Below are 25,188 nucleotides of genomic sequence, written 5' to 3'. Positions count from 1 at the left end.
CCAGAGCGGACAGTCTCGGACTGGTCAGTCCCAGAGCGGACAGTTCTGTGCCTGGTCAGTCTCGGACTGGTCAGTCCCAGAGCGGACAGTCTCAGACTGGACAGTCCCAGTGCGGTCACTCAGACTGGTCAGTCCCAGAGCGGTCAGTTCTGTGCCTGGTCAGTCCCAGAGCGGACAGTCTCGGACTGGACAGTCCCAGAGCGGACAGTCTCGGACTGGTCAGTCCCAGAGCGGACAGTCTCGGACTGGTCAGTCCCAGAGCGGTCAGTTCTGTGCCTGGTCAGTCCCAGAGCGGACAGTCTCGGACTGGTCAGTCCCAGTGCGGTCACTCAGACTGGTCAGTCCCAGAGCGGTCAGTTCTGTGCCTGGTCAGTCCCAGAGCGGACAGTCTCGGACTGGTCAGTCCCAGAGCGGTCAGTTCTGTGCCTGGACAGTCCCAGAGCAGCATGCAGAACCTTAAGAAAATCTTCACTGAAATCCATATATACTTTTGCAAACATGAGGAAATCTGCAGATGCTGGAAATTCAAGCAACACACGCAAGATGCTGGTGGAACACAGCAGATCAGGCAGCATCTATAGGAAGAAGCACTGTCGACATTTTGGGCCGAGACCCTTCATCACGACTGATTGAAAGAAGGCAGAGAGAGAAAAGAATGGAAGGGAGGGAGGGAGGGATGGGGTAAGAAGGGGAGGGGCCATTAACGGAAGTTACAGATCAATTCTAACTTCCATTAATGCCCCCCTCCCCTTCTTACCCCATCCCTTATTTATTTATTTACCTATCTATCTATCTATTTATTAATTATTTTCCCCCCTTTTTTATCTTTTCTCTCTCTGCCCCTCTCACAATCACTGCCTGTTTCCATCTCCCTCTGGTGCTCCCCTCTCCCTTTCTTTCTCCCTAGACCTCCCATCCCATGATCCTTTCCCTTCTCCAGCTCTGTACCCCTTTTGCCAATCATCTCTCCGGCTCTCAGCTTCACCCCACCCCCTCCGGTCTTAGAACCATAGATCACTACATCACAGTACAGGCCCTTCAGCCCTCCATGTTGTGCCGACCCATATAATCCTTAAAAAAAGTACTAAACCCACACTATCCCATAACCCTCTATTTTTCTTTCATCCATGTGCCTGTCCAAGAGGCTCTTAAATACCCCTAATGTTTTAGCCTCCACCACCATTCCTGGCAAGTCATTCCAGGCACTCACAACCCTCTGTGTAAAAAAACTTACCCCTGATGTCTCCCCTAAACTTCCCTCCCTTAATTTTGTACATATGCCCTCTGGTGTTTGCCATTGCTGTCCCGGGAAACAGGTACTGACTATCCACCCTATCTATGCCTCTCATAATCTTGTAGACCTCTATCAAGTCCTCTCTCATTCTTCTACACTCCAAAGAGAAAAGTCCCAGCTCTGCTAACCTTGCTTCATATGACTTGTTCTCCAATCCAGGCAACATCCTGGTAAATCTCCTCTGCACCCTCTCCATAGCTTCCACATCCTTCCTATAATGAGGTGGCCAGAATTGAACACAATACTCTAAGTGCAGTCTCACCAGAGATTTGTAGAGTTGCAACATGACCTCTCTACTCTTGAACTCAATCCCCCTGTTAATGAAGCCTAGCATCCCATAGGCCTTCTTAACTACCCTATCAACCTGTGCAGCAACCTTGAGGGATGTATGGATTTGAACCCCAAGGTCCCTTTGATCATCCACACTTTTAAGTAACTAACCATTAATCCTGTACTCAGTCTTCTGGTTTGTCCTTCCAAAATGCATCACCTCACACTTATCCGGATTGAACTCCATCTGCCATTTTTCTGCCCAACTCTGCAGCCTGTCTATATCCTCTTGTAACCTTCGACAACCTACAGCTCCATCCACAACTCCTCCAATCTTCGTGTCATCCGCAAACTTACTCACCCATCCTTCCGCCTCTACATCCAGGTCATTTATAAAAACCACAAATAGCAGGGGTCCCAGGACAGATCCCTGCGGCACTCCACTAGTCACCGATCTCCAGGCAGAATACTTTCCTTCCACAACTACACTCTGCTTTCTTCCTTTAAGCCAATTTTTATCCAAACAGGCAAGGTTCCACTTATCCCATGCCTCATGACTTTCTGGATGAGTCTCTCATGAGGGACCTTGTCAAATGCTTTGCTAAAGTCCATGTAGACCACATCCACTGCCCTACCCTCATCAATGTCTTTTGTTACCTTTTCAAAAAACTCAATCAGGCTCGTGAGGCACAATCTTTCATTCACAAAGCCATGTTGACTATCCATGACTGTTGACTGTACTTCTCCAAATGCTCGTAGATCCTGTCCTTAAGAATCCTCTCCAGTAGTTTTCAGACCACTAACGTAAGACTCACCGGTCTGTAGTTCCCAGGTTTCTCCCTGTTACCTTTTAAACAAGGGAACTACATTTGCCATTCTCCAGTCCTCCGGCACTTCCCCTGCAGCCAAAGAGGATTCAAAGATCATAGCTAATGCTCCTGCGATCTCTTCTCTCAATTCCCACAACAACTTGGGGTGTATCATATCCGGCCCTGGGGATTTATCAATCTTAATGTTTTTAAGAAGATCCAGCACTTCTTCCTCAATCTCCACATTGTCCAGCACACAGGCCCACTCTACTTTGACCTCATCCTGATCAAGATCCTTTTCATTTGTGAATACTGAAGCAAAGTATTCATTTAGGACCTCCCCAACCTCCTCTGCTTCCAGGCACATGTTGCCCTTTTTATCCTTTAGTGGTTCTACCTTCGTTCTCGTCATCCTCCTATTCTTCACATACGCATAGAACGCCTTGGGGTTCTCCTTAATCCTACATGCCAAGGCCTTCTCATGCCCCCTTCAAGCTCTCCTAAGTCCTTTCTTTAGCTACTTCCTGGCTACCCTATATTTCTCATAAGCCCCTCCTACTTCTTATAGCTAACATATGCTTCCATTTTCCTCTTGACGAGTTCCCTCACATGTTTCGTCAGCCATGGTTCCCTTTTTCTACCATTTTTTCCTTGCCTCAGTGGGACAAACCTATCCTGAACCCAGTTCAAGTGATCCCTAAACTTCTTCCACGTTTCTTCTGTGCTTTCCCCTTTGAACATCTGTTTCCAATTTACTCTCGCTAGTTCCTGCCTCATCCCTTCAAAGTTATCCCTTCCTCAGTTAAGCACTTTACCATTTTGTCTGATTTTATCCCTTTCCATAGCTGTGCTGAAGCTAAGGGAGTTGTGGTCACTCTCACAAAAATGCTCCCCCACCAAGTGGTCTGTCGCCTGACCAGGTTCATTACCCAGATCTAGATCCAGTATAGCCTCTCCTCTTGTCAGCCGGTCCACGTACTGTGTAACAGGAATCCTTCTTGAACACACCTGACAAATTCAGCCCCATCTCTCCCCTCTGCACTCAGGAGGTGCCAGTCAATATGAGGGAAGTTGAAATCTCCCAAAACTACTACCCTGTATTTCCTGCACCATTCTAAAATCTGGCTGCTTATCCGCTCCTCGGTGTCCCGAGGGCTCTTTGGGGGCCTATAAACTACTCCCAGCACAGTGATTGATCCCTTCCTATTTCTGACTTCCACCCAGACCGACTCTGTGGACATTCCCTCTGCAACGTCCTCCCTTTCTATAGCCATGATACTATCCCTGACCAGCAATGCCACTCCCCCCCCTTTTCTACCCCCCTTTCTATTCCTTTTAAAACACCTGAACCCCGGGACCTGCATCATCCAATCCTGCCCTTCCTCCAACCAAGTTTCAGTAACGGCCACAACATCGTAGTTCCACATACGAATCCATGCTCTAAGTTCATCCTCCTTGTTCCTAATACTCCTAATCTTCTCCTATCATTTTGGATTTCCCCCTCCCACTCCCACTTTCAAATCTCTTACTATCTCTTCTTTCAGTTATTCCTGATGAAGGGTCTCGGCCCAAAACGTCGACTGTGCTTCTCCCTATAGATGCTGCCTGGCCTGCTGTGTTTCACCAGCATTTTGTGTGTGTTCCATATATGCTTTGTCTTCCACCCTCCCCTCATCAACTTTCCACGTCAGTTCAAGAAACTCAAATCCATAAGGCAAGGTTTCCCATGGATTAAGCCAATTTGTTTACCTTTAATCGCCCCAGCCTTTCTAAATATGTGCATTTTATTCTTCAGAATATTTTCCAGCAACTTAGCTACCACAGATGTTAGGTTAGCAGGTCAATAATTACCAGCTGTATCCCTACAGGCACAATATTTGCTATTGTCTGCTTCTGCACCAGCTCATCAGAGGACAGTGAGGTTGGCAATACCTCAGCAAGGACCCTCACAATGTATTTATTTCAAGATACAGCCCACAACCAGCAACCCACGATTTTAACCCGAGCCCAATCACAGGACAATTTTCAATGACCAATTAACCTACTGCCCTGTGAGTCTTTGATCTGTGGGAAGAAAGCCATGCAATGTAGAGAGTGGATGTACAGACTCCTTACAGAGGAAGTCTGAGTTGAACGCCAACACTCTGAGCTATAATAGCATTAAGCTAACTTCTGTACTAGGATGGTGCTCAATTTTGTTCCAGCCTCCAATGGAATTCTTCAAAGTACCTTCCTCGGTCCTGGAGATTTCTCTGCCAACTCTGCATCTCAGAAACAGGCCTTTCATCTCATCCAGTCCATGCAAAACATTATTCTGCCTAGTATCATCAAGCTGCAGCTGGACCATTCCGCTCCTATCCAAACCTCTTCACTGTTGACATTGAAGCCGTATCCACCACTTCCTCTTGCAGCTCGTTCCACACTCTCACCACCCTCTGAGAGAAGACGCTCCCCTTGTGTTTGCCTGAAATATTTCACTTTTGACCCATGATGTCCATCCAACCTGAGTGGGAAAAGCCTGCTTGCATTTACCCTGTCAACCCCTCATAATTTGTATACCTCTGTCAGATCTCCTCTCGTTCCCCTACAGTCCATGGACCACAGTCCAAACTTGCTCAACCTTTGAAAAGGGGAGCCACAGTGGCATAGCATGCCACGTCGGAGCTGCCAGCGCGAGTGGTACATACGAGCTCCATTTCAATGTCTGGGAAGCTCGGATAGGTACCTGGCAGGCATGAAGGCAGAGGTGGTGCTGTGACTGCTGGTAAGAGATGGAATTTCATCTTTAGAAAGCGGTGACATAGGGTTAGAGAATGTTGAATCTTTGTGCGTGGAGTTAAGAAATTGCAAGGGTTTAAAAAAAACATGGGAATCATATATAGGCCTCCAAATGTGGGATTGAAATTGCAAAGGGAGCTGGAAAGGGCATGTAATAAGGATAATGACACAATTGTAATGGGAGACTTCAATTTGCAAGGGGATTCAGAAAATCAGGTTGGTGTTGGATCACAAGAGATGGAATTTGTTGAATGCCTATGAAAAAGCTCCTTAGAGCAACTTGTGCTGAGCCTTCTCAGGGAAAAGCCATCTTAGATTGGGTGTTGTGTAATAAACCAGGTCTTATTAGCGAGCTTAACATAAAGGAACACTTAGGAGGCAGTGATAATAATATGATTGAATTCATACTGCAGTTTGAGAGGGAGAAGCATAATTCACATGTATCATTGTCACAAATGAAATAAAGGGAATTACCGAGGCATGAGAGACGAGCTTGCCCAGGTGGATTGGAGGAGGATGCTGGTGGGGATGACGGCAGAGCAGAGATGGCTGAAGTTTCTGGGAATAGTTCACAAGATGCAGGATAGATCTGTCTCACAGAGGAAGAAGTTTTCAATGGCAGGGGTGGGCAACTGTGGCTGACAAAGGAAGTTAAGAATTGCAAAAAAAAAACCAAGGAAAGGGCAAAAAAGGTAGTAACGTTGAGAAGTAAGTTGGATGGTTTGGAAGCTTTTAAAATCCAACGAAAGGCAACTAACAAAACTATATGAAGGGAAAAGATGAAATATGAGGGCAGATTAGCCAATAATATAAAGCAGCATACTAAAAGTTTTTTTCATTTATATAGAAAGTAAAAAGGAGGTGAGAGTTGATATTGAACCACTGGAAATGATGCTGGTGAGGTAGTAATGGGGAACAAAGTAATGACAGATGAACTTAATGGGTACTTTGCACCTGTCTTCACAATGGAAGACGCAATGTGCCAGAGGTCCACGAGTGTCAGGGAGCAGGAGTGAGTGCCATTGCTATTACAAAGAAAAAATGCTAGGCAAACTCAAAGGTCTTAAGGTGGACAAGTCACCTGAGCCAGATGGACAACATCCCAGAGGCCTGAGAGAGGTTGCTGAAGTGATAACGGATACATTGGTCATGATCTTTCAAGAATCACTTGATTCTGGCCTGGTCCCTGAGGACTGGAAGATTGTGAATGGCATTCCACTCTTTAAAGAAGGGAGGAAGGCTGAAGGAGGGAAATTTTAGGCCAGTTATCTGAACCTTAATGGTTGGGAAAGTGTTTGACTCCACTACTAATGATGAAGTTTTGAGGTACTTGGTGACTAATGATAAAGTAAGTCAAAGCATGGTTTCTGTGAAGGGAACCCTACAGATCTGTTAGAGTTCTTCAAAGAAGTAACAAGCAGAGTGGACGAAGGAGAGGCAGTGGATGTCATTTACTTGGATTTTTGGAAGGTGTTTGATAAGGTGCCATACATGAGGCTGCCTAACAAGATAAAATTTTGTGGCGTTTCAGGAGAGATATTGGTATGAATAGTGGAATGGCTGACAGGTAGAAGGCAGTGAGTAGGAATAAAGGGGACCTTTTCTGGTTGGCTGCCAGTCACTAGTTCTCAGTTACTAGTTACTCAGTTCACTATTTCTCATTGTTTCTCAGGGGTCAGTACTGGGACCGCTACTTTCCACATTGTTTGTCAATGATTTGGATAATGGAATTGATGGCTTTCCCGGGTGGATTGGAGGGGGATACTGGCGGGGATGACTGCAGAGCAGAGATGGCTGAAGTTTCTGGGAGTAGTTCATAAGGATCAGGATAGACATGTCGATATGAAGATAGGTGGAGGGGTAGGTAGTGCTGAGGAAGCAATGTGATTGCAGCAGGACTTAGACAAATTGGAAGAAGAATGGTCAAAGTGTCAGATGGGATACAGTGTTGGGAAATGTATGATGGTGCATTTTGGTAAAAGGAGCAATAGTGCAGACTATTATCTAAATGGGGAGCAAGTTCAAACATCAGAGGGGGAAAGGTACCTGTGAGTCCTCGTGAAGACTCCAAGTGGGTTAATTTACAGGTTGAGTCTGTGGTAAAGAAGACAAATGCAACGTGGGCATTTATTTCAAGGGGAATAGAATATAAAAGCAAGGAGATAATTCTGAGCCTTTATAAGACATTATCAGGCCACACTTGATCTATTGCCCACAGTTTTGGGCCCCAGATCTCAGAAAAGATGTGTTGTCGTTGGAGAGAGTTCCAGAGGAGGGTCACAAGAATGATTCTGGGAATGAAGGGGTTAAGATATGGTGAGTGAGTGGGCTTGTACACATTGGAATTTTGAAGCATGCAAGGGGGTTGGGGTCACCATTGAAACCTACTGAATGACTGGATGGGGGGACGTGGAGAGGATATTTCCTATGGTGGGGGTATCCAGAACTGGAGGGCACAGCCTCAAATTTGAGGGGCAACCATTTAGAACAGAGGTAAGGGTGGAAGCTGGGATCAACCATGATGGAACGGCAAAGCAGACTGGATGGGGTGAATGGTCTAATTATGCTCTTATGGTCTTGTGAATGACAGAGGTATGGATGACTATGGTCTCAATGTAGGTCGATGGGACTAGGCAGTTTAAATAGTTGGGCATAGACTAGGTGGGCTGAAGGGCCTGTTTCTGTGCTGTACAGCTCTATGTATATACAGACGACCCTCCTTATCCGCGAGTTCCGCATGTGTGAATTCAACCAACCGCAAATCGAGAAAACCTGGAAGTGCTCTTCCAGCACTTGCTGTTCGAGCATGTACAGACTTTTTTCTTGTATTATTCCCTAAACAATGCAGTATAACAACTATTTTACATAGCATTTACATATTAGGTAATATAAGTAATCTAGAGATGATTTAAAGAGTACCGGAAGATGTGCGTAGGTTACAGTGGATCGGGATGGAAGAAAAATCAGAAGTTCTCTTACTAAGTAAGTTGGAACAGGTACATCCGGTATTACTTAACGTCAGTGAGTCAAACGTATGTCTTAGTATATAATATATATTTTACCTTTCTATGCATATAAAGCACTTAAAAACGTATGTTTCAGCACCAGGCTCGGGAAGTTCCCGAGTTCGATCCAGTGACAGACCACTTCCGAGTCCGCTGTCCGTCCGTGCCTGGTTGATGTGGAGGATCGAAAACCCAAAACCCAATAATTAAATCACTGCGTTGCTTAGCAATAATTGTAGCTTTCATCGGGGCAGGGCCTTTCTCACTTTATCCTTTAAAATTGTTGCGATCGTTGACCGACTGTAGCCTGACGCTTTTCCAATGACCGATGGCCTTTCACCTCTTCCCGATCACTTTATTATTTCCACTTTATTTTCATGAACAGAAACGCTGTGGATTCAGAGCTCTGCCACCGGGTCCTAATGTCCACCACATTAAGAATAAGGGACTTGAGCATCCGCGTTTTTTGGTATCCGCGAAGGGTCCCAGAACCGATCCCTCGCGGATAAGGAGAGCCGACTGTAGTTCTTTCCCTGTAACTTCGGTCCTCAAGTACTGACATCATTCTTGTAAATTTTTTCTGCACTCTTTCAATCTTGTTTACATCTTTCCTGTAGGTAGGTGACCAAAATTGCACACAATACTCCAATTTAAACTTCAACAATGTCTTACACAGCTTAACCATAACATGCTAACCTTTGTACTCAGTGGATTCATCTATGAAGGCTAATGTGGCAAAAGCTTTCTTTACAACTCTCCTGTACCATCACTTACGAGGAATTTTGGACCAGTATTCCTCGATTCTCCCTGTTCTAGCACACTCCTCAGTGCCCTACCATCACTGTGCAAATCCTGCGCTGACTTGTCCTCACATGCAAGGGGATTGGGAAGTTTCTAAATACCAACAGAAGGTAATTAAAAAAGTCATTGAGAAGGTGAAGGTGGAATACAAAAGGAAGCTAGCCGATAATGCTAAAGAGGATACATAAGGTATAAAAAAGAGGCACAGTGGATTCGGAGCATTGGAAAATGATGCTGGAAAGGCAGTAACAGGGACAATGAAATGGCAGATGGACTGAATAAGTATTTTGCATCAGTCTTCACTGTGGAAGACACCAGCTGTATGGTGGAAGTTTCAGGTCTCGGGTCATGAAGTGGGTGAAGTTACCATCACTACAGAGATGTTTCTTGGGAAACGGAAAGATATGAAGGTAGATAAGTCATCTGGAGCAGATAGTCCAGGGTTCTGATAGAATTGGCTGAAGAGACTGTGGAGGCATCAGTAATGATCTTTCAAGAATCACTAGATTCTGGACTGGTTCCAGTAAACTGAAAAATTGCAGATGTCACTCCACATTTCAAGAAGAGAGAGAGGCAGAAGAAAGGACATCATAGGCCATTTAGTCTGATGTCAGTGGTTGGGAAGATGTAGTCTATTATTAAGGATAAGGTCTCAGGGTACTTGGAGGCACATGATAAAATAGGCTGTAGTCAGCATGGTTTCCTTGAGGGAAAATCTTGCCTGACAGATCTATTGGAATTCTTTGTAGACATAGAACGACGTAGGAGAAACGGTCGATGTTGTGTACTTAGATTTTCAGAAGTCCTCATGGTATTACAGGAAAGATTCTAGCATGGATAAAGTGGTGGCTGATTGGCAGAGGCATAGAGTGGGAGCCTTTTCTGGACGGCTGCTGGTGTCTGGTGGTGTTCCACAGGGGTCTGTGTTGGGTCTGATTCTTTTTTACATTATATATCAATGATTTGGATGTTGGAACTGATGGCTTGGTGGCAAAGCTCGCAGATGATAATGAAGATAGGCGGAGGGACAGGCAGTTTTGAGGGAATAGGGAGGCTACAGTAGGATTTAGACTAATTAGGGGAATGGGTAAAGAAATGGCAGATGGAATGCAGTGTCAAGTAGTGTATGGTTGTGAACTTTGGTAGGAGAGAAAACACAAAATTCTGAGGCGCAAATGAACAGGAATCCTTATGCAGGATTCACTAAAGGTTACTTAGCAGGTTGAGTCTGTGGTGAGGAAGGCAAATGCCACGTTAGCATTCATTTCAGGAGGACTAGATTATAAAAGGACAAGATCATATAATGTTGAGATTTTAAAAAGCACTGGTGAGGTCTCACTTTCGGAGTATTGTGAGTAGTTTTGGTCCCCTTTAGAAAGTATGTGCTAAAACTGGAGAGTATTCAAAGGAGATTCAGGAAAATGATACCAGGATTAAATGGCTTGTCACATGAAGAGTGTTTGATGGCTCTGGGCCTATATTCACTAGAATTCAGAAGAATGAGGGGTGACCTCATTGAAGCCTATTGAATAGTGAAAGACTTTGATAGAGTGGATGTGGAGAGGATGTTTCCTCTGGTAGGAGAGTCCAAGACCAGAGGACACAGCCTCAAAATAGAAGAACATCCTCTGAGAACAGAGATGAGGAGGGAATTCTTTAGTCGGAGAGTTATAAATCTGTGGGATTTGTTGCTTCAGGCAGCCGTGGAAGCCAAGTCTGTATGTATACTTAAAGCAGAGTCTGATGAATCCTCGATTAGTCAGGGTATGAAGGGATGCGGGGGGGGGGGGGGATGTTGTTGGGAGGAGGAAGGCAGGAGATCGGGGCTGAGAGGAAAATGGATCAGCCTTGATGAAATGGCAGAGCAGACTCAATGGGCCAAATGGCCTAATTCTGTTCCTATATCTTATGGACTTATATATTTAAATATACTGTACAATGGCTCCAATGGCTGCACATGATTGGCAGTCTAAGCAGGTACTACATCTTGCCCAAGGGTGACCTGCAGTCTAGTGGAGGGCAGGAGAGCACCTTATACCTCATTTGGTAGAGATGTATCTCCACCCCACCATCCATGCCTCTATGTTAGGAAAGTTTAAAAACCCCAACTATGACAACCCAGCCCACTCAATGCTGGAGGAACTCACTGTCTATAGAATAGTGTAAGTCAACGTCTCGGACCGACAGCTTGACTCATGATATCTATAGATGTTGGCTGGCCTGCTGAGTTTCTCCAGTGTTTTGTGTGTGTTGCCCTGGATTTCCAGTGTCGGCAGAATCTCGTGTTTACTTCCATAGATGTTGGCTGGCCTGCTGGGTTTCTCCAGTGTTTTGTGTTTCCAGATCTGCAGATTTCCTCTTGCTTGTACAATGACACGTTGTAGTGTTTACAACTTCCCACAACCTCCAGCAGATTTGTTCCCTATATTCCTTATCCAAAGCTGAATGAAATGTGTTGTTCTGTGGCAGCAGGACATTGTAACAAAAGCTGTAAATTACAGTAAGAAATGTACTGAGGTTGGTTGTGCAAAGAGAGCAAAGCAATTAGTGAGGTAATGTTCGCAGGTTCATTGATCACAACCTTCCTACCTGATTAACAACTTTGGGCCGACAATGCAACTCCAACAAGGTGCCCAGCTCCTTCCTATCCGCATATCCTCACTGGATACTCCCTCAGAAATTTCATCCTTGACTAACTGCGCTGATGTTCTAATCATAAAATCAACATTTTCCCCCTCTTTCCTTGACCTTGACCACACCTTTAGCTCCTCTGCCCTGGAACAATTAGCTGCCAGTCGCGCTCCTGCCCTGGCCTGGTTTCTGTAACGTCCCAGTCCCACACGGCTCTCTCAGCCCTGCGTTCATCCCTCTCTCCTCCTGCATTGAAATAACCAACATTTTATCCAGTGTCCTCAGTGTCGCCAACTAACAACACTCCTCTCTCTGCAGAGCGTCCAGACAGCCAGACACCATGTCCAGACGATCACCCATCAAATACTCCTGCTCCTTCTGGAACAGTCCATCCCGAGAGCAATGCCAGCACAGCAGTGGCTGTAGAATCCACCCCCTGTATGGCTGAGATTACAGTCACGGATACACGAGGTACGGCACACGAACGAACACACACTCACCCCCATACCCCTCATACCACCCACACACTTCTCACTCACACCCCAAACCCCTCAACATACCCCCACACACGCAACTCAAACCCCACAAACTACCCCCATTCCACTCACTCACATACCAAACCCCTCAAAACACTCTCACACCACAAACCCCATAAACCACCTCACTCCACACGCTCACATCCCAAAGCCCTCAAACTGCCTCCACTCCACACGCTCACACCCCAAAGCCCTCAAACTGCCTCCACTCCACACGCTCACACCCCAAAGCCCTCAAACTGCCTCCACACCACTCACTTACATCCCAAAGCCCTCAAACTGCCTCCAAACCACTCACTCATACCCCAAACCCCTCAAACCACTCACTCACATGCTAAACTCCTCATGTCACCCCCACACCACTTACTCACACCTGAAAGCCCTTAAATCATCCCCAAGCACTCACTCACAACCCCAACCCCTCAACCCACCCCCACACACTCACACCTCAATCCCCATAAACCACCCCGACACCACTCACTTATACCCCAAATCCCTCGAACCACCCCCATACTTTTCAGTCACAACCCAAACCCCTCAAACCAACCCCACATCACTCACTCGCTCCCCAAAACACTAAAACCACCCTCACACCACAAATCCCTCAAACCACCCCCACTTCACTCACTCACACTGGCACCACCTCCCCTCCCCAACTTCCCCAGGCTCTTGCTGAATTTCGGGACCCTCTGGGCTTGATTCAACAGCAACAAGCTGCCCCTTTCCCGGGGGAGAAGCGTTCAAATGCTTTTTATTCTGCTTTGCCTTTCTGCCCGTCACCTGAGCCCACCCCGCCGATCGTCCAGCCACGACTTCCATAGCCGGTGGAGCAGCAGGAGTAACGGGGAGGAGGGACAGTCAGTGGGGAGTAACGGGGAAGAGGGACAGTCAGTGGGGAGTAACGGGGAAGAGGGACAGTCAGTGGGGGGAGGCACAGCAGGGAGTAACGGGGAGGAGGGACAGTCAGTGGGGGGTAACGGGGAGGAGGGACAGTCAGTGGGGGGTAACGGGGAGGAGGGACAGTCAGTGGGGGGTAACGGGGAGGAGGGACAGTCAGAGGGGAGTAACGGGGAGGAGGGACAGTCAGTGGGGGGTAACGGGGAGGAGGGACAGTCAGTGGGGGGTAACGGGGAGGAGGGACAGTCAGTGGGGGGTAACGGGGAGGAGGGACAGTCAGTGGGGGGTAACGGGGAGGAGGGACAGTCAGAGGGGAGTAACGGGGAGGAGGGACAGTCAGTGGGGGGTAACGGGGAGGAGGGACAGTCAGTGGGGGGTAACAGGGAGGAGGGACAGTCAGTGGGGAGTAACGGGGAGGAGGGACAGTCAGTGGGGGGTAACAGGGAGGAGGGACAGTCAGTGGGGAGTAACGGGGAGGAGGGACAGTCAGTGGGGAGTAACGGGGAGGAGGGACAGTCAGTGGGGAGTAACGGGGAGGAGGGACAGTCAGTGGGGGGTAACGGGGAGGAGGGACAGTCTGTGGGGAGTAAAGGGGAGGAGGGACAGTCAGTGGGGAGTAACGGGGAGGAGGGACAGTCAGTGGGGGGTAACGGGGAGGAGGGACAGTCAGAGGGGAGTAACGGGGAGGAGGGACAGTCAGTGGGGGGTAACGGGGAGGAGGGACAGTCAGTGGGGGGTAACAGGGAGGAGGGACAGTCAGTGGGGAGTAACGGGGAGGAGGGACAGTCAGTGGGGAGTAACGGGGAGGAGGGACAGTCAGTGGGAGGAGGGACAGTCAGTGGGGAGTAACGGGGAGGAGGGACAGTCAGAGGGGAGTAACGGGGAGGAGGGACAGTCAGTGGGGAGTAACGGGGAGGAGGGACAGTCAGTGGGAGGAGGGACAGTCAGTGGGGAGTAACGGGGAGGAGGGACAGTCAGTGGGGGGTAACGGGGAGGAGGGACAGTCAGTTGGAGGAGGGACAGTGGGGGGGTAATGGGGAGGAGGGACAGTCAGTGGGAGGAGGGTCAGTGGGGAGTAACGGGGAGGAGGGACAGTCAGTGGGGGGTAACAGGGAGGAGGGACAGTCAGTGGGAGGAGGGACAGTGGGGGGGTAACGGGGAGGAGGGACAGTCAGTGGGGAGTAACGGGGAGGAGGGACAGTCAGTGGGGGGTAACGGGGAGGAGGGACAGTCAGTGGGGAGTAACGGGGAGGAGGGACAGTCAATGGGGGGTAACGGGGAGGAGGGACAGTCAGTGGGGAGTAACGGGGAGGAGGGACAGTCAGTGGGGGGTAACGGGGAGGAGGGACAGTCAGTGGGGAGTAACGGGGAGGAGGGACAGCAAGTGGGGAGTAACGGGGAGGAGGGATAGTCAGTGAGGGGTAACGGGGAGGAGGGACAGTCAGTGGGAGGAGGGTCAGTGGGGGGTAACGGGGAGGAGGGACAGTCAGTGGGGGGTAACGGGGAGGAGGGATAGTCAGTGAGGGGTAACGGGGAGGAGGGACAGTCAGTGGGAGGAGGGTCAGTGGGGAGTAACGGGGAGGAGGGACAGTCAGTCGGGAGTGGCACAGCGGTATCACCTTCTGCCTCCAAGGCAGAGTTGGCAGCCTGATAGTTCATGCAGTTCTTCCGAAAATGCCCGGGCTCCTTACAGGCATGGCACCTTTGGCGGCCTGTGCCCAAGGAATGGAGTAATAATGCCCCTCAAAATATACCTGGCTTCCCCTTGGCATCCCCACCCCGCTCGAGCTGCATAAGCAGGCGGCGCTGGAACGAGAATAGGTGCTCCTAACCCCACAAAGGTGCCTTGCACCTTATCAGGGTTATTTTAAACGCACCTCACCGATGGAGCGCAGATAGGGGAATAGGGCCTTGTCAGGGAGATGGGGGTAGAAGTCAGAGAGTTTTGCCATCTGCTCAGGGGCCAACACAGGCTCCACCTGCATGAAACCCTCCCCACTTTTAACTCCCAACTCAGGGCCAAGTGCACACCCCGCGGTGACTTCAAATAAAACAGTTTTCCCATTCAAAGCCTCTAACGCATCAAAGCCCTGATGGCCTCCAACAGCCCCCGCCTTGCCCTTTATGGTGGCATTCCTAGCGACTGAAGTAGGCACAATGCAGCGTTCATTAAAGTCGCTCATTGAACGGGTGCTCCTCTTTGTGAGTGGCAATCCCTGACCCAGCAGCTTGCGTGTAGGACATGGCGGAACCAGCTTCGAGCTGCACCGAGTTCAACCACTCCGCTGGAAAATTGCAGCGTCTACACCCAGTGGAACACCAGCAAACAGTCAAATGGAAACAGTTTGGCGACGGGATGGGAGAGAGGAGTGGATAGGCAGGGAAATCTGTGCAGAAACTCCAGCACTGTCTGCACAGCGGTTGCAAACAGATGAAAACGTTTTTCTGGCTGGGCCACTGTTCCAAACTCCAAAGGCCCCTTCACCTAGTCGCCCTTGGCTAGGCACTCTGAGCGGGATGGGTTTCCCACTGTTACAAACGGATAAATCTATCCCCATTTCCGGCAAAGTCAGACTCGATCTCAGCACCAAGAGACACGGACCAAGAAGCTTCACCGAAACAAATCCCTCCAGGCAAGGAGACTGTTTCAGTCCGCTGCCAAGGAGATGTTCCACACTCGTGAAGTGCTCGGGCAGTCTCCAAAACCATTCTTCGGCAACTTTACAGCAAATATTCAACTTTGGGAGAGAGAGCTCCCACAGTGTGAGCTTCTCTCAGTCCCAACCCCCAGTACCACTGCTCCCTTGGTGTCACTGTGCTTGTCATTGCCCCTCCCTCGTTACTGCCCTTCCCATGTCTGACATTGACTCTGGCCTGCACTTCTCCCCAGAGCTCGTGCAGTCACCAGCGCCAGGAGCCAAGGCAGAAGACTGGGCTGGCACAGAACCCGTGGGCAGGCAGCAGCTGTTGAAGTGTGAGTAACGGAGGGGGCAGGACTTCCCTCCGGAACAGAGGCGCGGTGGGCTGGGTGGATCATCACAGTCCAGGGAATGGAAACTCAGCAAAGGATAGAAAGGAGCAGAGGAGGGCATTGATCAAGAGCTGTCTCATCGTGAGGGTCCCTGAATATGGGGCCAACCAGGTTGAGATCAAAAGCAAAAAGGGTGTGGTGACAGGGCTCGGGGTCAGGTGACAGAATGGTCTCATTAGACCAGGAACAAATGAGGTGGTGACAGAGCTGGGGGGTGTCCTGCACTTTGACAGAATGGTCAGGTGGAGACCAGGAACGAACAAGGTGGTGACAGAGCTGGGGGGTGTCCTGCATTTTGACAGAATGGTCAGGTAGAGACCAGGAACGAACGAGGTGGTGACAGAGCTTGGGGTGTCCTGCACTTTGACAGAATGGTCAGGTGGAGACCAGGAACGAACGAGGTGGTGACAGAGCTTGGGGTGTCCTGCACTTTGACAGAATGGTCAGGTGGAGACCAGGAACGAACGAGGTGGTGACAGAGCTTGGGGTGTTTTGCACTTTGACAGAATGGTCAGGTGGAGACCAGGAACGAACGAGGTGGTGACAGAGCTTGGGGTGTCCTGCACTTTGACAGAATGGTCAGGTGGAGACCAGGAACGAACGAGGTGGTGACAGAGCTTGGGGTGTCCTGCACTTTGACAGAATGGTCAGGTGGAGACCAGGAACGAACGAGGTGGTGACAGAGCTTGGGGTGTCCTGCACTTTGACAGAATGGTCAGGTGGAGACCAGGAACGAACGAGGTGGTGACAGGCTGAGGATGTTCTGTAGGTCTCTCAGTGGTCGGAAAGGGGAGAGGAGCTGGTATATCAGGCAGTGACAGTGATTGCTGATAATCGGTCTGGGGACGTTAACTCCGCTGTTTATATTCAGATTAGGTTTCTTTATCACATCTACATTGATGCCTGCAGTGAAAGTCATCAGTTGTGTCAACAACCAATACAACACAAGAAGTGTGCTGGGGCAGCTCACAACTGTCAACACACATTCTGGTGTCAACACCACTTGCAACAAAATTACATAGAACAGCACAATACAGCACCAGATCTTCAACCCACAATGTTTTGTTTACCTTTTAACCTATTCTAAAATCAATCTAACCCTTCCCTCCTACATAGCCCTGTATTTTTCTTTCATCCATGTGCTTATCGAAGAATCTCTTAAATCTCCCTGATGACTCTCAGACATCCAGCCTACTGTTTATGGACATGAACTTTGGCCTCAACCTCTGGTATCGATCCAGGTCTCACCAATCACAGCACTTTAAACTCTGGATCTCCACCTCCAACATCCTTCATGATGTTACTGGCCCTTTTCTGGCACCTGCTGTCTACAGTACATGTCCTTGATGGTGGGCAGGCTGGTGCCAGTGATGTGTTGCAGTTTTAACTGCCTGTTGTAGAGCTTTCCAGCCCGATGCCCTTTGTGCGGATGCTCTCTACTGCGTATCTGTAAAATGACGTGAGTGTGGATGTGCAAAGTCCAGCTGTGTTCGAAGCTGGGGCTCCTGACGGAGGGAGGGAATCTGAGAAAGTGTCAGTGGGAGAAGGCGACCTCCCTTTGGAAGGTTCATTATGGTGGCGTTTCCAACACAGGACCCGTCAAAAGTGTATGGGTGGGGAGTGTGTGTGTATCTGACAGGAGGTGAGATTCAATGATGAGAGTTCAGGGCCATCACGTTCAACGTGGGGACAGCCTGTGAATGAAAGCCAGGGGATGATAGGGGAAGTGTTAAGGGAATGAGTCATTCAGGAGCACAAAATATATCAGAAGACCATAAGACAGAGGAGCAAAACGAGACCATTCAGCCATTAGACCAGAAGATATAGGAGCAGAGATAGGCCATTCGGCCCATCAGGTGTTGCGCCATTCAATCATGGGCCGATCCAATTCTTCCAGTCATCCCCACTCCCCTGCCTTCTCCCCACACCCTTTGATGCCCTGGCTAATCAAGACCCTATCTACCCTCCCCTCCATTTCTCACATTCCTACCAACTGAACCCTCCCTCCCTCCCCTCCCCTCCGTTTCTCACGTTCCTACCAACTGAACCCTCCCTCCCTCCCCTCCGTTTCTCATGTTCCTACCAACTGAACCATCCCTCCCCTCCCATCCCCTCTGTTTCTCACGTTCCTACCAACTGAACCCTCCCTCCCTCCCCTCCCCTCCGTTTCTCACGTTCCTACCAACTGAACCCTCCCTCCCTCCCCTCCGTTTCTCATGTTCCTACCAACTGAACCCTCCCTCCCCTCCCATCCCCTCTGTTTCTCACGTTCCTACCAACTGAACCCTCCCTCCCCTCCCCTCCGTTTCTCACGTTCCTACCAACTGAACCCTCCCTCCCTCCCCTCCCCTCCGTTTCTCACGTTCCTACCAACTGAACCCTCCCTCCCTCCCCTCCGTTTCTCATGTTCCTACCAACTGAACCCTCCCTCCCTCCCCTCCCCTCCGTTTCTCACGTTCCTACCAACTGAACCCTCCCTCCCTCCCCTCCGTTTCTCATGTTCCTACCAACTGAACCCTCCCTCCCTCCCCTCCCCTCCGTTTCTCACGTTCCTACCAACTGAACCCTCCTTCCCTCCCCTCCGTTTCTCAATGACTTGGCCTCCACAGCTGCTCAAGGCAACAAATTCCACAGATTTATCCATCTGACTAAAGTGATTTCTCTGTCTCTGCTCGAAAGGGATGTCCCTCTGGCCCTGGACTCCCCCTCTATAGGAAACTTCCTCTCCACATTCTAGGCCTTTCAATATTCGATGTGGAGGAACTTCCTACAAATGAGGGGAGAAAAAAAGAAGGGGTTATCAAAGTTGAGAGTAAATTTATTATCAAAGTACATTTATTTCACCATATACAACCCTGAGACTCATCTCCCTGTGGGCATACTCAATAAATACAATATCCATAATCGAGTCAGTGATTGTGTTTCTAGAGAGAGAGGGGAGCCCATTAGAGAACAAAGAGGCAATCTGTCTTCAGCCAGAGGATGTGGGTAATACTTCTCACTTGTATTCCCTGTGGCAAAGGGCTGAGGATTATCACGGAAAAGTATTAGGTGTGGTTGTGGGTGTGCGGGTAGGTGACACCCAGGGCCCATGCGTATCGCAGCCTGCGATGAGACACATGGATGTGGGGAAGGTGGGGGCTGGGGGATATGCCAGGGTCCTGACAGATTTTTAAACACAAAACATTCTGCAGCTGCTGGAAATCTTGAGCAACGCACACAAAATGCTGGAGAAACTAGGGCAGAATAAGCAGCATCTATGGAAACGCAGAAAGTGTTGACATTTCAGACGAGACCCTTCATCAAGATCTTTGTCAGGATTCATGCATGATGATGACCTCCCCTCTCCTCATATTCGTACTACTGACCCCCCCCTCCACTTCTCACGTTCCTACCAACTGAACCCTCCCACCCTCCCCTCCCCTCCGTTTCTCACGTTCCTACCAACTGAACCCTCCCTCCCTCCCCTCCGTTTCTCACGTTCCCACCAACTGAACCCTCCCCCCCTCCCATCCCCTCTGTTTCTCACGTTCCTACCAACTGAACCCTCCCTCCCTCCCCTTCTCACGTTCCTACCAACTGAACCCTCCCTCCCTCCCCTCCCCTCCGTTTCTCATGTTCCTACCAACTGAACCCTCCCTCCCCTCCCATCCCCTCTGTTTCTCACGTTCCTACCAACTGAACCCTCCCTCCCTCCCCTCCCCTCCGTTTCTCACGTTCCTACCAACTGAACCCTCCCTCCCCTCCGTTTCTCACGTTCCTACCAACTGAACCCTCCCTCCCTCCCCTCCGTTTCTCATGTTCCTACCAACTGAACCCTCCCTCCCTCCCCTCCCCTCCGTTTCTCACGTTCCTACCAACTGAACCCTCCCTCCCTCCCCTCCGTTTCTCATGTTCCTACCAACTGAACCCTCCCTCCCCTCCCATCCCCTCTGTTTCTCACGTTCCTACCAACTGAACCCTCCCTCCCTCCCCTCCGTTTCTCATGTTCCTACCAACTGAACCCTCCCTCCCCTCCGTTTCTCATGTTCCTACCAACTGAACCCTCCCTCCCTCCCCTTCTCACGTTCCTACCAACTGAACCCTCCCTCCCTCCCCTTCTCACGTTCCTACCAACTGAACCCTCCCTCCCTTCCCTCCCCTCTGTTTCTCACGTTCATACCAACTGAACCCTCCCTCCCCTCCGTTTCTCACGTTCCTACCAACTGAACCCTCCCTCCCCTCCGTTTCTCACGTTCCTACCAACTGAACCCTCCCTCCCTCCCCTCCGTTTCTCACGTTCCTACCAACTGAACCCTCCCTCCCCTCCATTTCTCACGTTCCTACCAACTGAACCCTCCCTCCCTCCCTCCCCTCCTTCTCACGTTCCTACCAACTGAACCCTCCCTCCCCTCCATTTCTCACTTTCCTACCAACTGAACCCTCCCTCCCTCCCCTCCCCTTCTCACGTTCCTACCAACTGAACCCTCCCTCCCTCCCTCCCCTCCGTTTCTCATGTTCCTACCAACTCAACCCTCCCTCGCTCCCTGTGTCCACCCTGACATTCTTTCCCGATCTGACCCTGTGACGGTCACGGTCATCGTCCCTCACTGACTCGTGTCTCTTCACGTTTGAAGTGCTGCTGTGCTTGCTTATTGGTGGCGGGAGGTAAGTGTAAGCACAGAAAGATTGAATAGGTCGGGAGCATAGGAGAGAGAGGCGAGATTTGACAGCGAGATTATGAGGGGGACTGTCAGGGTAAATGCAAACAGGTCTTTTTCCACTGAGGTTATGGATTAGGGGTGAAATGTCTTCACTCAGAGGGTGGTGAGAGTGTGGAACGAGCTGCCTATGCAAGCAGTAGCTGCAGGCTGGATAACGAAACTGAAGAAAAGTATGGATAAGTACATGGATGGTCGGGATATGGAAGGCTGTGATCTGGCTGCAAGTCGATGGGACTCGGCAGAATAGTTGTTCAGTACAGACTAGACGGGCCAAAGGGCCTGTTTCTCTGCTGAGTGATTATGTTTTATATTTTGCTGAACTATTTGTGGTAATACGTGTTGTGTGAGTTATCTGTACTGTGTTGTGCACCTTGATCCAGAGGAACATTGCTTCATTTAGCCATGTACATGTGTGTGGTTGAATAACAGTAAACCTCAACTCCATCTTCTCCCTCTCTGTCCCCAGACTGGACGGCAGTGACCTTTGACCAGAGCACGGCCTCAGAGCAGCTGCGGATTTCAGAGGGGGCTCTGGTGGCCACTAACTCATCGCCAGACACTCAGTCGTACGAGGAAAACGAGGTTCGCTTCAAGCGGCTGCCACAGGTGCTGGGTTTGCCAGCGCTGGGGGAGTGCCACTACTGGGAGGTGGCGTGGAGCGGGGCTGTGGTAGTGGTGGGAGTGGCATGCCCCTCGCTGCCCCGCCAGGGCCGTACCCCTGCCTGCTGGCTGGGCCGCAATCCCTCGTCGTGGGGCCTGGAGCTGTCGCAGGACGTGGCCACCCCCTTGCACCAGAACCAGCCAGGACCCGGAATCCACCTCGCATCCCCCAACATCGGCCTCTTCCTCGATCTGCGCCGGCAGTCCTTCGCTCTGTATAGCATTGGCCATGACCACTCGCTGACCCACCTGCACTCCTTCCCCCTCACTGCTCCCCCGCCCCTAATCCCTGCCTTCTTCATAAGCAAGGGCGCCAGTGTCCGCATCCTTCCCCGAAATTGAACCCTGGGGGTTGAGGTGAGGTGTTGGTGACTGAGGTCAGAGGTCAGTGAACAAGGTTAGTGGGGGGTCCAGTGTCCGGCACACAGTCAGTGAGCAGAGGTCGGGAAGTGCCAGTGCTGTAGGTGAAATGGTCAAAAAAATATGGTGGGTGGTCAGTGAGGGTTCAAGGGGTCTGCATGTCCACTCCCGGGCTGTTAACACACCACGCTCTTCATCTGCGTCTGTCTCCAAGTGCCCTCCCACATCCCCTACCCGTTCCTCCCCTCATCCTGGTGCCTCACAGCCCTGAGATGGTGGAGGCAACGCAGTCCCACGGTCACTCCGAGCTGGGTGCTAGTCGAAGGAGCAGGGAGACGCGGGGTGGGGGTGTTATTAAACCGCTCTGTAACCGGGCACAGACCTAGCAGAATAAAACCACGTCTGGCTGTAGGTTTGAACCTCCAGATCCTGACATGACCCATTAATGGTGTAATGCCCCGGTTCACATCTTTACTGTTCAGCTGTCGGTATTTCATTCAGCAGCTCTGTAAGAGCAGGGTGTGCTGCTTTCAGCCTGTGTGGGTCATTGTTGAAGATAAGGGATGGTGAGGAGTGGGTGCCGTACAATTAGGATGGCAGAACTGAGGAAAGGTTTTTTTGGTGAGGGACATTGGCGTTGGTCTTGGGGCTTTGAATGAATGAATTGACTTTTTCTTACGTCCTTCACATACATGAGGAGTAAAAATCATTATGTTACGTCTCCATCTAAATGTGCAATCATAGTAAATTATAATAAATAGAACAGTTAATGTAACATAGAAAACACCCAAATCAGTGTGAGTTGAGTCTCCTGGGCCTGAACACCTCCCTCTGCAACTGGATCCTAGACTTCCTGACTGGGAGACCTCAGTCAGTCCGGATCGGGAGCAGCATCTCCAACACCATCACACTGAGCACGGGGCCCCCCAGGTCTGTGTGCTCAGTCCACTGCTGTTCACTCTGCTGACCCACGACTGTGCTACAACACACAGCTCGAACCATATCATCAAGTTCGCCAATGACACGACCGTGGTGGGTCTCATCAGCAAGAACGATGAGTCAGCTTACAGAGAGGAGGTGCAGCAGCTAACGGACTGGTGCAGAGCCAACAACCTGTCTCTTAATGTGAACAAAACAAATGAGATAGTTGTTGACTTCAGGAGGGCACGGAGCGACCACTCCCCTCTGAACATTGATAGCTCCTCGGTAGAGATCGTTAAGAGCACCAAATTTCTTGGTGTTCATCTGGCAGAGAATTTCACCTGGTCCTTCAACACCAGCTCCATAGCAAAGAAAGCCCAGCAGCATCTCTACTTTCTGCAAAGGCTGAGGAAAGTCCATCTCCCACCCCCCCATCCTCATCACATTCCACAGGGGTTGTATTGAGAGCATCCCGAGCAGCTGCATCACTGCCTGGTTCGGAAATTGCACCATCTCGGATCGCAAGACCCTGCAGTGGATAGTGAGGTCAGCTGAGAAGACCATCGGGGTCTCTCTTCCCGCCATTACAGACATTTACTCTACGCTGCATCCACAAAGCAAACAGCATTATGAAGGACCCCATGCACCCGTCATACAAACTCTTTTCCCTCCTGCCATCTGAGAAAAGGCACCGAAGTATTCGGGCTCTCACGACCAGACTATGTAACGGTTTCTTCCCCCAAGCCATCAGACTCCTCAATACCCAGAGTCTGGACTGACACCTTACTGCCCTATTGTCTTGCTTATGATTTATTGTAATGCCTGCACTGTTTTGCGCACTTTATGCAGTCCTGGGTAGGTCTGTAGTCTAGTTTTTTTCTGTGTTTTTTATGTAGTTTAGTTTTTGTACTGTGGTCCTGAAAAAACGTTGTCTCATTTTTACTGTGTACTGTACCAGCAGTTATGGTCGAAATGACAATAAAAGTGACTTGACTTAATCCATCTGATGGCCTGGTGGAAGAAGCTGTCCCGGAGCCTGTTGGTCCTGGCTTTCATGCTACAGTACTGTTTCCTGGATGGTAGCAGCTGGAATAGATTGTGGTTGGGGTGGCCCAGTGATCCTACGAGCCCTTTTTTCACACCTGTCTTTCTAAATGCCCTGAATAGTGAGAAGTTCACAACTACATACACACTGGGCTGTCTGCACCACTCTCTGCAGAGTCCTGGGGTTAAGGGGGTACAGTTCCTGGACCGGGCAGCAATTCAGCCAGTCAGGATACTCTCAATTGTGCCCCTGTAGAAAGTTCTTAGGATTTGGGGTCCATACCAAACTTCCTCAACTCGGAGGTGAAAGAGGCGTTGGTGTTCTTTTCTTACCAAACAGCTGCTATGTATAGACCAAGTGGGGTCCTCGTTGATGTGTATGCCGAGGAAATCTGTTTACTTACTCAACCCCAAATCCATTGATGTCAACAGGGGTTAGTCTTGTCTCCATTCCTCCTGTAATCCACAACCAGCTCCTTTGTTTAGCAATATGAAGTTGTTTTCTTGACACCACTGTGTCAGGGTGATGACTTCTTCCCTGTAGGCTGCCTCGTTATTGTTTGGCGAGAGATGAAGAGACGACACTGAAGAGAACAGATGGTAGGATACGAGCCGGTGGGAGGTTGCAAGTGATGTTTGGAAGGTGGTGTGGGCGTTCACGCTCACCAAGGGCCCAGCGTGAGTGACAGAGAAGTTCAAGATGAGCTCTAACTTGCGCACATTGGACTGTTTAATTAGAATGGTCCCTTCTTGTTTTCTAACCCTTAAGATTCATAAATATTCCTTTAATCGTGTGCAGTGTACTGTCTCATTTTGTGGCACTGATTTGTAACGGGGTAGCAAATTACACAGCATCCACACAAACCGGGGTTTGGGATGGGAGAGCTAGCTCAGTCTCACGAGTTTGGCAAAACCGCAGAGTGTCTTCACTGGACAAGCAGCCGAGGAAAACGGTGAGAATGATCACCATATGAAGAGCATTTGATGGCTCTAAGCCTGTACTCACTGGAGTTTAGAAGAACGAGAGGGAATCTCATTGAAACCTATCGAATGTTGAAAGGCCTGGACGGAGTGGATTTGAAGAGGATGTTCCTACAATGCAGATGTGAGCATCGGGGAGGCACAGCCTCAGAATAGGGGGATGTCCATTTAGAACAGAGATGAGGAAGGATTTTTTCTATGTAATGGGTGATGAATGTGTGGAATTCATTGCCACAGAGAGTAGTGGAGGCCAAGTCATATCTAAAGCGGAAGTTGATAGGTTCTTGATTAGTCAGGGCATCAAAGGTTATGGAGAGAAGCATTCCCGTGCAGGTCTGGCAAAGAGTTTTAAAAAGTAGGAAGATCTTTGATGGGTGTGGTGGATTGTAGTACTGCGGAAATGCAACAGACACGTCCTCGCAGGGGTCTAGCGAAGAGCTTTACAACCCCAGTCTCGGTTAAAGAGA

At 49.7% G+C, this 25,188-nt stretch overlaps 1 protein-coding gene across 2 annotated transcripts in view; it reads left to right on the top strand.

The window, feature by feature from the left end:
* Nucleotides 1-24,534, top strand: part of LOC132402558 (E3 ubiquitin-protein ligase TRIM65-like) — a 33,706-nt gene extending 9,172 nt beyond the window's left edge. For both annotated transcript variants that reach the window (XM_059985430.1, XM_059985429.1), the window contains 3 exons: nucleotides 11,907-12,059; nucleotides 15,912-15,995; nucleotides 21,222-24,534. In XM_059985430.1, coding sequence (XP_059841413.1) covers nucleotides 11,907-12,059; nucleotides 15,912-15,995; nucleotides 21,222-21,757 — 773 coding nt within the window. In that variant the 3' untranslated portion in view covers nucleotides 21,758-24,534. The remainder of the gene's footprint in view (nucleotides 1-11,906; nucleotides 12,060-15,911; nucleotides 15,996-21,221) is intronic.
* The last annotated feature ends 654 nt before the right edge of the window (nucleotides 24,535-25,188 follow it).

The sequence above is a fragment of the Hypanus sabinus genome, chromosome 12 (genome assembly GCF_030144855.1).
Source record: "Hypanus sabinus isolate sHypSab1 chromosome 12, sHypSab1.hap1, whole genome shotgun sequence".
Classification (NCBI taxonomy): domain Eukaryota; kingdom Metazoa; phylum Chordata; class Chondrichthyes; order Myliobatiformes; family Dasyatidae; genus Hypanus; species Hypanus sabinus.
This window is presented reverse-complemented; position numbering and strand designations above follow the sequence as displayed.